Source organism: Dromiciops gliroides, chromosome 6, assembly GCF_019393635.1.
Source record: "Dromiciops gliroides isolate mDroGli1 chromosome 6, mDroGli1.pri, whole genome shotgun sequence".
Lineage (NCBI taxonomy): Eukaryota > Metazoa > Chordata > Mammalia > Microbiotheria > Microbiotheriidae > Dromiciops > Dromiciops gliroides.
In genome coordinates, this window is record NC_057866.1 from 67,559,647 (window position 1) to 67,574,720 (window position 15,074).

The 15,074-nt window shown below is 35.2% G+C and overlaps 1 protein-coding gene across 2 annotated transcripts in view; it reads right to left on the reverse strand.

Annotated features, from left to right (window-relative positions):
- The window catches only part of STIM2 (stromal interaction molecule 2), a 151,925-nt gene that overhangs the window by 65,756 nt on the left and 71,095 nt on the right, over positions 1–15,074 (reverse strand). For both annotated transcript variants that reach the window (XM_043970950.1, XM_043970949.1), the window contains exon 3: positions 2,225–2,339. In XM_043970950.1, coding sequence (XP_043826885.1) covers positions 2,225–2,339 — 115 coding nt within the window. The remainder of the gene's footprint in view (positions 1–2,224; positions 2,340–15,074) is intronic.

The following is a 15,074-nucleotide window of genomic DNA, read 5'->3' on the forward strand; positions in this document are numbered from 1 at the left end:
TGTCTACAACATGGATAAAAGTACAAACCTACAAACACAGAGAAACATGGAAGTGTGTGTATGTACACACACACACACACACACACACACACACACATATACTGTTTGTGCATACCTAAGCATAAGTATTAGCATAAGTATACATCAGAACATACATACACTATATACATTGTATGTGTGTGTATATGTTTGTACATGCACAATACTAGAGCCTCCTTTTAACTTTCAGTGACCCCCCAAAATGCCCTCACTGCTTTTAATTTGCTACTTGATTTTCTACTAATTGCAAGGTGAACTGAGAAATGCTCCTACAAATAAAGTGCATAGACTCTATGACCACCACTGTGTTAATCCCCTGACACTGAATTCACTGAGAGTACTTTTTCACTTATTCTGGGGTCATAAAAAGATATAAATTTGAAGTTGTTGGACATCAGACTTCCAAATAAATGGATTATTTACATTTAATATTCTTCCTTGATTTGTCAGTTCTATTACTTTATCAGAGTCAGTTAGTTTGATGTGAGTACTTTTCAAAGTCATGCCAATTATTACCTAGTGTTGCAATCTTTTCAAGAAAATTAATGTCATAATATTTTTACCAGTCATTGTCTGTATATAGGTGTGTATAGAGATTTATAATTTAAAGGATATTCTTTATTCAAGTAGAAGCATTTAAAGGACTTTCACATAAGTTAGACTTATTATAATTATTGATAAGGAACAAAAAATTTACTATATAAATAATCACAATAATAACAAAATCATTAAGTATTCTGCAATGTCATCCCAATTCTCTTGAAACTGTGTAAGTCACTGAAAACAGATTTTAATATGACTAGGATTTTTTAAAAAGCATCTTTTACCAGGTTTTCCCTACTTTCATTTTAGTTTCCTATATCATTAGTTTACTGCTCACAGATTTTTTTGTGCCTTTTTTAAAACATGAAAGTGTAAAAAAATTATTCAGTAAATATTCCCTTTATCTTCATTTAAGTCAATTAAACATTCATCCCCCCTTTAATAAACAATATTTTATTTCCATCTCTCTTTTTGTATATATAGCCATAACCTACTAAGTGCTTATATTTGAAAAAGGGATAAAAGATCATCTGGAAAATCATAAACATATAAGTTCAATGTCTATATCCAGAAAATTATTAGACAAATGTTCCCTATGTTTTAATTTCCTTTATGTATTTTGTATATTTAATATGATTTCTTTACCTTTCTTATCTGTGTTTCTAAATATTTTACTATTTCTTTCCTTCCAGTTTTATTTTTCTTTATTTATTATATGTAACAAACAATGTATTATCCTACAAGTGCTTTCCAAATTCAAGATCAATTAGAATCTGGGGGAAAAAAGTCTTATGGAATGGAATGGGAAAGTATTTATTAAGCATTGACAGTGGTCTAAGAAATGTACTAAGTGCTGGAGGTATCAGACAATCCCTACTCTCAAAGATCTCATGCTCTAATTGGACAAGACATCCATAAAGGAGCATAGAGTTCATGCCAAATGGTATTGATGTTGTGGTAGGGAACGTAGTTGACCAGATGGCAAAGATCTGAGGTCCTTGGGAAGCAATGGCAGGACAAATGTTCCCAGACCAAGAGGTCCAAGAGTCAAAATGGAGTGAGAATCTGGGATACTTCCAAAAGAACTGGAGAGGAAGGAGTTATCAGCATCCATCTGAGAGTGGTCATAATTCGGTACATTTGTTAGATAAATACAAGTTTTAAAAACTATAGAAAATTTAACAGCAATAGAGGTCAATGATCCAAATGAATTCACAATTTATTGCTTCTCCCCTCCCCATGTATTGATGATTCCAACTCCTATTAAAACCTAGGCCAGAGTTTGGGTAGGGTCAGAAAGGAGACAGAACGTCAAATAAGATAATTAGGTCAAAAAAGTTCAAAGCCATTGGCAATAATTACATCTGGCATTCCCTAAGCATTTAATATTACCTCACATAACCAAAAGTTAAGGCAAAAGTGCTTTTTTTGAATATTTATCTTAGTGACTGATAAACTAAATAGGTCCATAAGTAAATTAATCCTTAAAATGCTGAAAACATCACCAGGCAGTGACATTTAGAGAACATTACTGATGAAATGAATTCTTTCACTTAATGTTTTGGGGAAAGATACGAGTTAACAAAAATTAAATGGGGAAAAGATGAAAAGTTTGAAGCTTAGCATTTTGAGCTTTTCTTACCTTCTGATGTTTTCCATCTTTTCCATAAGTCTTCAACAGTAATATGCTTATCTTCTCTATGCAGATGGCTATGTTTATTAGTGGCATCCTTATATTTCATATCTTCTCGGATAAACTATATATAGAAAAGAAAACTCTAGGTTAAATACTACTAATACTAGAAGTCAAATTAAATGTTATTCTTAATGAATTGAAGAGCATAACAAATACTCAAATGTACTGCTACAGAAAAAAAAAAAGGTCTCATACTTTATTATGTATGAATAGGATAAGGTAACTTTTGAGATTGCCTCTAAAACTGAGAGCATCCAGACACTAGAAAATTTGTTTGGTAGGAACATAAGGTTAATGAAAGAGGCAGAAGCAGATAATGACTGACTGATGTGATCCCTAGTTAATTTAAGAAACTGGAAGTCTAGTGCAATGGTCCAAGATAATTCCAAGGAAAGGGCTCTCTACATCCAGAAAAAGGAACTGTGGAATCTGGATGCAGATTGAACCACACTGTTTCTACTATTTGTTGTTTTTTTTTCTTTTTTGAGATTTTTCCCTTTTGTTCTGATTCTTCTGTCACAATGTGACTAATGCAGGAATATAAAAAAAAAAAAGGCAGTCTAGTTGTTGAAATAGCAACCTGAGTACCAGCAGCATACACTGGAATTTAAAAACAACACTGTGGGGCAGCTGGGTGGCACAATGAATAGAGCACTGGCCCTGGATTCAGGAGGACCTAAGTTCAAATGCGGCCTCAGACACTTGGGACACTTACTAGCTGTGTGACCCTCGACAAGTCACTTAACCCGCATTGCCAGGCAAACAACAACAACAACATTTGCTTCCTTGATTATCAAACTTCGTTTACTTGGAGGAAGGGAAAAGGAAAAACTAAAGCTCTTTTTAATCTGTTTACACTAAAATTTAAAGGAAGCTTTTCAGACTTCTTTTTAAATAAATCCCCAATTCTTATGCTAAAAAAACTAGTGAAATATTTTTAATGCTACAAATCTATAACAAATAGTTTTTATAAAAGATTATTCAAATAATTTCCTAGTTAGAATATATTCCCAAATATACTTCTGTACACATACTTGTACTAAACAGGTCCACATACTTAGAGTTGGAAGAGACCTAAGAGGCAATCTAGTCTACCTCCCCCACACCCCTTCACTTTGCAGCTAAAGAAATGGAAATCATAGGAGGTAATGTGATTTGCCTGGTTACAAATAAGTGGAAGAGCCATAATTTGAACCATGCTGAACCACAGTGTCTTCTTAAAACTATTTCTTATTTGTGAAGGCTGATAATTAATAAGATAGTGTTTGGTGGTATTCTGTTATTCAAAAAATTTCTATTTTACCCTTCCTAAAATTGGATAAATCGTAACAGAAGCAGCAGCAACAAGCAGTAGGGCTGTCAGAACTGTAGCCAAAATAACTGCATAGGTAAGTATTGCCATTGGATTAGAAAAACTTGACTTTCACAACTGTGTAGTTACTCTTTAGAACCCTACTCCATTCATAATATAACAAATAAAGACATTCTAGAAAAAAATTTTTGTTTAACGTAACTATTAAAAAAGGCAGTATGGTGTAATAGACAGAGTTGGCCTCAAGGCCAGGAATACTGACATGTACTATGTGACCTTGGACAAGTGAATTACCCTCTCAGTGTTTGAAGCCCCTCTAAGTCAGTAAGTTGCAAAGAAGGTAGAGGCAGTTTCCTCACTGAAGAGTTCTATATGCCACTAATCATAAGTCCAATAAGTACCCTATTCCTATCCTTAATCCTTTTAAGAAGAAAAGATTCTGATACACCTGTCTGAGAAGGTTGGGAACAATCAATCATACAGAGTTTACTAGTCCAAAGTAGAGGTTAAAATTTTTCAAAAGTTTGTGTTTAGGGAAAATTACAAGGAAGGATACATGACTATAAAAAGACTGGAAAGTTTCAATGACAAATGAATATAAATACAAATATTAGAAACCAACTAACAGATACTGATAAAGTGCATACTCTGTACTGGGCACTGTACTGGAGACAAACATATAAAGAATGAAACAATTTTTTCTTGCAAGGGGTTTACAATCTAAGGAGAGACAACAAACATATATAAAATTATATACAACATAAATATAAAGTGACTAAATATTTTAGTTAAATACAAAGTAGTTTGAGAGAGGAAACAGTAGTAGGGGAGATCAGAAAAAACTTTATACAGAAAACAGCATATGAGATGTATCTTAAAAAGAAAGAGATGGCCTCTATGAAGTAAAAGTAAGGAAGGATTCCAGGCATGTGAAAAGGCCAGTGCAAAGACAAAAGATATCTATCACATATGAAGATGGCATGTCATGTGTGAAGCATAGAGAGTTTGGAATATACAGTATGGGAAGAGAAGTAATGTCCAATGAGGCTCAAAAGAAGTGCTGACTTGACCCATCAAATCCAATCCAACACAGAATCTATTATGCATCCTTCTCATCTAAGGCACTGTGCTATATACCGAGGCTACATAGACAACCTGAAACATAATCTCAGCCTAGAAGTAGTTTATATTCCACAAAAAGGGACATAACATGTAAACACACAAGTATAAACATGGTAGTTTGACAAGCAAGGAGAAAGCATTAATAACTAAGGGATCCAGAGAAATCTTTAAAAAAGATAGGAATTCTAAGAGACAAAGGTAGAGAGGTAGTGTTCTAGATATGGGGAGAGGTGGGACAGCTTGTGCAAGGGCAAAGAAGATGGCCATAAAACTTCAAGTTTGAGAAGAGCAAGAAAGCTAGTCTGATTAAAGCATAGAGGGGATGAAAGGGAGCAACGTTAAATGAGCTTGGAAATTAAAAGAAAGAAAAGGCCTATGCTATTTAAATAAACCAAACTTGGAACGGATTTGCTGGATTTTGAGTCATAGGACATAGATTTAGAATCAAAGGACAAAGCTTTTAATCCTGATTCTGCAATTGGCCACCTGGGTGAACAAACATAAGTTAGTTAACCTCTCTAGGCCTCAATTTCCACATTCATAAAATATGAGTGTTTAATTTTTTCTAGCTCAAAATCTATGGTACTATCATCTTAGTTGGCTGAACTGTGCACACAAAAGAAACATTACAACCTGATATTTAGAATTGCATTGTTTTTGAGATTGTGCAACAAATCAACAAGTTAAGTGCAACTTAACTTCCAAACTCTGTTGAAGGAAACTAATCGTGAAGACCTAAGCAGCACTTGACAAAAAGTCTCATTCCTATATTACATAAATACAGAATTTTAGAAACAGAGCAAGTCATGGTGAGAGAGAGAAAAAAAAACCCAAAATACTACCAACTAGTCATCTAGTCTCTACTTGACAGCTTTAGGTAACAAAGAACATACTATCTTCCTGGGCAGTACTTTCTTCTTCTAGACAATTCTAATTGTTAAGAAGCTTTTTCTTACAGACAGCCAACTCTGTCTCTCTACAAATGCCACTCATGCCCTGAGGCTTAGAGTCAGGAAGCCCCGAGTTTAAATCCAGCCTCAAACACTTTCTAGCAATGTGACTCTGGGCAAGTCATTTAACCCTGTTTGACTCAGTCCCCTTATATGTAAAATGAGCTAGAAGGAAATGGCAAACCACTCTAGTATCTTTGTCAAAAAAAAAAAACCAACAACAACAAATGGGGTCACAAAGAGTCATATACAACTGAAAAACAATTTATTTAACCCCTCAGTGTACCAGGAAACTTTAGGCCTACAAGTTGAACAATTTCATATGGTTTTTGAGCTCTTCTGCCATTCTTCAATGACAAAAACTTTTTTTTAAGTTCCAAATTCTCCTCCCCCACCCTGCCCTCTCCAGGCCTTCCCCCACCCATTGAGAAGGCAAGAAATATAATATCTATTTATATATTTGAAGTCATGCAAAACATATTTAAGCTTAAATGTTGGGGGTTGGGGGAGGCAAGAAAAATAAAGAACAATTCTTCAATCTGTAATCTGAATCCGTCAGTTCTCTATCTGGAGGTGAACAGTATTTTACATCATGAATCCTCTGGATCAATAAGAGTATCAAAGTCTTTCACAGTGCTGTTAACTGTTTAGACTCATCTCCTGGCTCTGCTCACTTCAGTTCATATAGGTCTTCCTAGATTTCTCTGAAACCATCCTGCTCATCATTTCTTATAAGCCAACAGTATTCCATCAAAATCATATGCCATAACTTGCTCAGCCATTCCCCATTAGCGGAATCCCTTCAATTTCCAATTCTCTGTCACCACAAAAAGAGTGGCTGTAAATATTTCTGTACAAACAGGTCCTTTTCCCTTTTCTTTGATCTCTTTGGGATACAGACCTAGTAGTGCTCACTTCACTTATTCTGAAACCATCCCCCTGATCATTCCTTATAACACAAGAGTATTCTATCACATTCATAAACCAAAGCTGGTTCAGTTATTCCCCAACTGATGGGCATTCCTTCAGTTTCCTATTCTTTTTCCACCACAAAAAGAGCGGCTATAAATATTTTCGTACATGTGGATCTTTTTTCCTTTTTCTTTGATCTCCTTGGGATATAGACCTAGTAGCTATATTGCTAGGTCAAAGGGTATAACCCTTTGGGCATAGTTGCAAACTGCTTTCTGAAATGGTTAATGACCCTTTAGTCTTAACACTTACAAGACTAATTAATAAAGTGAGTTTCCTCGCTGTGAGCTTCCTAACAATGAAATCACAGGTTCAAAGCCCCGTCCTTTCCCTTCTCTGCCAAAAGCACCCTCTAGAGCTAAGCATAACTCACAACCCTCTTCCAGAAGACAGCCCACTGAATGCTCAAATATACAATGCCCTTCTCCTATCTATCTTTCTCCAGACTAAATCTCTCCAGCTTCTCTGATTATTTATTGTACAGCATATTCTACAGTCTCCACACAATATTGACCGAATTCTCTATTTACACAATGCAGTTTATCAATACTCTAGATGTGGCCTAATGATAGCAGAATACAGTGGGGCTCTAAACATATAACTGGTGAAGCTATCCCCTTCTTAATACTGCCTAAGATTACAATGGCATATAATGACTCATAATACTGAGTTTGCATCCTCTAACCCCCTCAGACCAGTATCAAAAACACTGCTAAAGACATCTCCTTTCTCCTGTACTTTGGGACCAAAGAATAGGTATTTTCATTTGTCCTCCTGAGATTTCTCTTTAGATTCAGCCCATCATTTTAGTCTGTCAAACTCTCTTCATATGTCATTGATAATGGAGGATGGGTCAGAGAGGATGATCAATAATCTCAACCCTACTATCCCAGCTAAGTACCCTGGCAAATTTCCTAAAGTAACTAAGTAAGCTCTGTATCTGTTGGAGATGGGCTCTACTACAACATTCCAGGTTTTGTGTGTCATTTTTAATGTTTCTGAAATTCCCTATATAAATTAATTTTTGACATTTGAAATTTACTTGAATGCAAATGAAACAATTTGCTACTTAAGGAACTTCTAAATGTACATAAGAGTCAAGAAGTGTAAGTCTGAAGTCCCTTAAATTTAAACAAATTTCAAAAAATCTGAATAGTAATAAAACACTGTAGCAGGGTTATAAGAAAACTTATTATCTCTTTAATACCTTGTAGTTTTAACATTCCACATCATCTAAAGTTAGAACTGCCTCCTTTATGCAAGGTTAACATACAACAAGCACCAGGAGTTGGAAGTGTGCCAGGAAAGAGTTTGTGCATACAGAGGTGCTTGAGCTGAGTCTGGATGGAAACTAAGGATTCAGTGAAAAAGGAAAACGTTATAGGCAAGAGGGACAAATAATACAAAGATACAGATAAAAGAAACAGAATCTGGGAGATGGAGCTTTCTTTGCAAGGAACAGCAAGTAGGTCACTACAGCTGCTTGTAGAGTTTGTGCATGGAGGAAAGTGATATGTAAGGCTGTAAAGGCAGAAAGGAGGCATACTGGAAAGAGCTTTAAATTCCCAACAAATAGTTTCTATTTGACTCTTAAAATAACAGGGAGACACAGGAGTTTATGAAACATGAGGATGACAAGGCTAGACTTTTGTTTTAGAGAAAACCCTTTTGGTGGCTATGTCATGGGTGTACTGGAATGGAGAGAGCATAGTCCAGGAGAATGGAGATGTGGAGACACAGTTTGGTGAGTGATTATCTTACAGGACCAGACCACACTTCTATAGTCATCCTCTGTGGCCTGTCCTTACTTCTAGTCAATAATTTATTTTGAAATCTAAGTCGATCGATAAGTTTCCTTTGTATCCATATAGGGCTCTTCAGACAACTCCAATTTCTCCTCCTCTTGGAATTAGTTCCTTTTCTGTCTTCCCAATTACATTCCTAAGAGTTTCCTATACTTGCCAAGTTGTCATCCCCCTTAGAACTTTAGTCCTTCAGAGCCTTCCTTCTTCTTAACCACCATGACCCTTCCTAGCTCTAGAATTACGATCCCACTGAAATCTACTTTTTCAGAATCAAAGGTGCAGAGAAAAAATGGCTTTGCTTTCCTTTATCATACACTGCAGAAGGAAGTGATATTTTAATTCGAGAAACCAAATCATCCCTGTTAGTGAGAATCAAATCTAGTATAGAATTCCTCCTTGTTGTTTGATCAACCTTTCCCAGGATGAAAACGTGATTAAGAAAAGTCAAGATACAATGATACAAGACAATTCCAAAGGACTGATGATGGAAAATGGTCTCCACATGCAGAAAAAAAGAACTGTAGATTCTGAGTGAAGATTGAACCATACTATTCTTTTTTTTCCTTTCTGAGGTTTTCTCCTTTTGTTCTGATTCTTCGTTCACATTTCGTGACTAATGAGGAAATATGTCTCATGTGATTGTAGATATATAACCTATATCAGAACCACCGCAGACTTCATCCCATCAAGTTTTAGTAACCAGTTTCGTGAACTTTGCCTTCCTAAATGAGGACGCCTCATCCCCTGCTTGGTGCTTAACATTCATACACACCACACAAACATTTGAGGCAGCGGTTATACTGATAGTCGTTTATTGGATTTTGTGTCCCGTGAATTTCTGGGTATCTCAACAGCTCTTCTTCTACTCACTGTGTTCTATAGTTTGGTTGGTAACATCAGAAGTTTTCTCCCTCACCAATACTTTGTCTTTTAAAGTATCTGATTAGATCTGAAAGACATCTGCATCACCAACTGCTTATTAACACATTTTCAACTGAATATCTTGTAGGCACCTCAAACTCAACATGGCCAAAATGGTCATCATTCTCTCTCTCGCTCTTTTATTCTCCCCAGTCTTCCTCTCATTCTAACTTTTCTGTTTCTGTCACAGACAGCACCATCCTTGCAGTCACTCAAGGGTACAATTTCAGAGTCATCCTTGACTCTTCATAGTCTCTTACTACACATACCCAAACACTCACCAAGTCTGGTTGATTCTTTTTCCACAGTATCTCTACCATTCAACCCCTTCTCTTCACTCACATAGCCACTAACCTAATCCAAGGCTTAATCACATCTTGCCTAGACTACTTAGATGACATGTTTATCAGATTTCCAGATGACAAAAACTGGAAAGGACAGCTAAAAGTGTTAGATTGCAGAATCAGGGTGTAAAAAGATATTGAGGTAAGAACCTATGGGTTGAATTTAATAATATGAAATTAACAGAAGGGAAAATTCAACAAGAATTAAAATAAACAATTTTGAAAGTACATAATAGTGGAGATGTGGTTAGACAATTATTAATGAAATTTGGGGATTTTAGTGAGATGCACGTTCATTATCAGTTCACACTACGTTAACCTAAATAACATAATGGTGTTGAGAACTAGAGAAGTGATCCTCTTACTTTACTTTGCCCTGCTCATTGTACTATGTTCAATTTGGGGAGTCACATTTTAGCATAACATAGATAAACTGCAAAGCTACCAGGTAAGTACAACCAAGGTGAAGATACTTTAAAATCATGCAGGATGATAACTGTTTGAAGGAACTAGGGACATTTAGTTGGAGAGACTACTTTAAATGAAGGTAATATAAAAACAAAAAGCATTAATGCCCTTTGTTAAAGACTGGGTGGTAGGAGGAGAGAGGACCATGGAGACAGGGGAATCTGAATAGGAATCATGTGAAAGAGAAAATAAACTTGTTTTGTTTGGTCCCAAAAGACAGAAACAAAAAAAGAAACAAAAAGAAAGACACATTTAGACTGATCTAAACAGGGTCTGAAATAGATGACCTTCACAAGACAATCCTGTGCCTCTGTTGTCCATGACTCACACACACACAAAAACAACAACAAAGTAATCTGATTAAAATAATTTGGGAATTGTGAGAATTATAAAAAATAAAGAATTCTCAAAAAAAGTTTTAATTATTTGATCTTTTTCATGTAATGAGAACAAACGACTTTTACTTAAGTATTGGACTATTATTGCAAACTAAAAATGAAATTAACTAATCTTAGCTGATGGACAAATTGAAAGGGAATTTCTCTTGAATTAAGATGCTAGAAAACGGAAGGATTTTTCAAATATTATGTCAATTTTGTGGTCTTAATAAACTCATTAAGGACTTTCAATTGGTAAGTACAATGCTAGGCATTAAAGATTTTTTCCTCTAAGTAGATCAGTGAGTTCATCAATGTAGTGAGTTTCCTATGAAAAACTTCTTCTAACAAAGCAGACTGGCACTTCATCCATAATTTATAATCTTGGAGAATTGCCTCAAGTATAGAAAAGTTAAATGATTTACACAGCCAATATTGCCAGAAGCAGGACTTGAATCCAGGTCTTCCTGCCTTTAAGACCACCTCTCTATATCAACTACCCATATCATCTCTACAAAGATGATGGGGGAAAAAAGACAAAAAAGAATACCTTACCCTCAAAGAGTTTACATTCTCTGAGGGGAAACAACACCTTTACTGTTAAGTTCTGTAATTCAATGTGGCTAATATATAAGAAGTGCCCAAGTAATAGCTTTCAAATACAACTCCCAAACAGAACAGCACAAACCTCTATTAGAATGGATATTTTAAAATGTCTAAATATAATCTCATATGCTTTTTGCTTTATTCTAGAATTTTATCTCGGCAATAAGCTTACAGACAAACAGTATATGACACAACTGTAATTTCCTTGTAACAACTTAAGGAAGCTACAAGATAAGATAAGATACATCTTACTATTATCATAGTACATACGGTAACACCTTATTTATCTGAAGGTCACTTATCTGGAAACCTTACCTATCTAGAGAGTAACCAAGAATCTTAAAGTAAGCCAAAAAAGGTCTTTGGGCAGCCAAAATAGATGTCGCAAAGTCCATGCACTAAAGTTCACATTCTTTAATAAAAGGAAAAACCACTGGGACCCCTCTCTCTCTTGGGCGGGGGGAGGGGGGGGTTAAATTCAGTATTTCATCAAATAAACTTTCAGGGATGGAAGTTCTTCAACCAATGCAGAACTGCATACACTCTATATTTATAGCTTTATGGTCTGTAATATCAAAAAATGTGTCCAAAGTTGGGCGGGGGGGTGGGGGGAAGAACTGATTGAGGAAGTAGGAAATCAGATCAACAAGTCTTTTAAAACTATATGTAAAAAAGACTAAGTGAGAGAAATGGCACGGCATTGTAGATAAAGAGTTGGTCTTGGAGTCAGCAAAGACTGGGTTAAAGTCCTCCCTCATTTATACATACATACACATACGCGTGCACAGATGTATTCCTACACATGTATGTGCACATATATGATGTACACATATCTATATATTATTTCCTATATTTGTTCAACAAATATTTACTATTTGTCATATAGAAGGCCCTAAACTAGGTCCTATAGGGAACAACAACAACAACAAAAATCCAGGCCCTAACCTGAAATAAGTCTAGTATGAAATAAGTATATAAATCATTAAATTATAAGTTGGAATTCTATTAAAAAAGGATACGAGATCTCAAAGATCAAAGAATCTTGGGGCATGTAAGGTATGGGCTAACAGATGTATATTATTCAATAGTTCAGTTACTCAACGTATAGTTGTATTACTGGCAAAAAATGATTGATGCTCTTAATGATGATATCCAAATTATCAGTATATTCAATATGTTCCCTTTAGGAAGTCAGGGAAATCTATAATACATTTTAAAAATAGAGATAGCGATAGATAGATAAATAGATCGATCCCCAGTTGTTTAAAGGGCTTTTAAGGGAGATATTCTTTAATTTTGTGGAAAATTCATTTAGATGGAAAATTTCAATTATCCATCCCGATAACAAATGAGGCATTATTATATTAATAGCTTTTGATATTTGTGATAAAAAATATCCAAAAAATTTCATAAAAGTACTATTATTTTTTCCACAATATTATGTACCATTTGCTAATATATACATAGCAAGTCGCTAAGAACAGTGGAAAGAATGCTTAATGCCTTTGGCTTCTGAGAATGTCAATGTGAAACCTGGCCCGCCTAGTTAATTCCTACCTATATGACCTTGACTGAACAAGTGACTTAATCTCTCTAGAGTAGGTGTACTAACCCATTAAGTGACTGACTTGGATCAGATGATTTTAAGAACACTAACTCTGGACACAGAAGATATTAATTCAAATCCAATTTCTTAATGTCACTACTTGTGTGACTAAGAAAGTCAGAATCTCCCTGGGCCTCCGTTTCCTTACCTATAAAATAAACAGTTCTAAAGCAAATTTCCTTAACCTTTTCAGAGTCACAGAACTCAGGTTGTTGTTTGTAAAAAAATTTCAAGGATGCCAGATTTAAAATCCCTGGTCTATAGAACAAAGCTTCTTAAACTGTAGGTTGTGATCCCCTATGGGGTTGTGTAACAGTGTGAGGGTGGCAAAGAATTTGGCAACAATAAAAGGCTACGTATACTTATTTTAGATATATATATATCAGGTGTCACAGAAAAATTTCTCAGGCAAAAAGGGGTCACAAGAGGAAAAAGTTTAAGAAGCTCTGCTACAGACTACCCAGTCCCTGACATCCACTCCAGGTAAAACTCTATGATACAAGGACCCCATAATTCACCTAGGCGCTCTATCAGTATCTGGTTCCTCATTGGTAAAGTGAAGGTATTTGAAAAGACAACCTCAAGTCCCTTTACAATATGTTGTTTACAATAATCATATAATAGTTTTTAAAAATAATGGGCTGAGTAGAATCAGATTAAGCCAAAAAATAAGGGATAGCAATGGTTATCCCAGATAAGGCAGCATTAAAAATAGATAAGTTTTAAAGAGATAAATAGGGCAACTACATTATGCTTAGAAAACCACAGATATTTAGAGTATCAATACAAATTTACCTGCCCCAAATAGGATCTAACTAAAGGAAAAAGTTAATTCAACTCCAGAAGAATAGAAAGCAAAGCAATAATTTTTGACAACCTTCAAGTTCACCTTTTAAACTTCATGAGAACCCACCCCCCCAAAAAAAGGATTAGAAACACATTTATTAAGTTCTTAGTAAGTGCTGAGCACTGGAGACATATGTTTTCAAAAAAGAGACAGTACCTGTTCTCAAGATTACATTTTGATAGAAGGAAAAAATGCATTAGGGTACAGGTACAAGTCAAATAGAAAGTCTTGGATGGCAAGAAATAATTGGAAAGAAAATTGTTCATGGTTGGGCTATGTCAACATGGTTAAAGTGATAATACTCCCTGAATTAATTTACTTATTCAGTGCTATATCATACCAAACAATAAACTAAAACAATAATAATAATAAATATCAACTTCAGGTCAAAAGAGGAAAGAGCTGCAAAAAGTGACACTACCACACAAGGATGGAAGCCATTGGAAGGCAGATATCATTGGACAGCTAGCTCCACTGGCAGGCTAGTGAAGATAAAAACTACAAGATATGGCAACTTATTAGATATGTAAGTTGAAGAAGAAGTTGAGGATGACACCAAAGTCACAAACCTGGGTGACCGAAAGGATAGTGGTACTTTCTAATAAATAAGAAAAGAGTTTGGAAGAGAGATGAGTTTGAAAGAAAAGCATAGTTCTGGTTTGGACTGGTTAAATTTGAGATGCCTGTGAAATATCCATTTCAAAATGTCCAGTAAGTAATTGCTGATGCTGTACTGAAGCTGGGAAGAGAGAAAATGATAGAGAAGACAGATAAATAAATATAGAGGCAGATATAGTTATATAGTTATGGAATCACTGTCATGAAGATGATAATTTAACCCATAAGAACTGATGAGATAACCAAATAATAAAATTAAGAGAGAAGATAAAAAAACCAAGGACAGAGCCTTAGTGTACACCTACAGTGGAGAACATGAAATGGATGATGATCCAACAAAAAAGCCTAAGAAGAAGAACCAAGGGAAAACCAAGAAAGCAGAGTCACAAAAAACTAAAGTATCCTGAAAGAAAGAGTGATCGATAGTGTCAAAAATTGCAAAGAAGTCAAAAAGAATGAGGAATGAGAAAAGGCTATTAGATTTTGAAAAAGATCACTAGTAACTTTGGACAAAGCAGTTTCAGTTAAATAATGAAGGCAGAGAAAGTTTAGAAGAGAATGAGAAAAAGGAGCTGAGAAAAGGAAGTGACAAACATAATAATAACTTGATAGGATATAAGATCTAGCAAGCGTTTTCTTTTAAGGATGAAGACAACTTAAGCATGTTTGTAGGAAGCAAATAAGGAGCCAGTAAATAGAAAAAGGTTAAAGATTAGGGAGACGGGAATAGTATGAATAATCTGCATAAAAAGATGGGATGAGATGAGATCAAGGGCACATCTATAGAGGGGGTTGGCCTTGGTAAAGAGAATAACAACCTCTTCAAATAACAGGGAAAAAAGGACAGA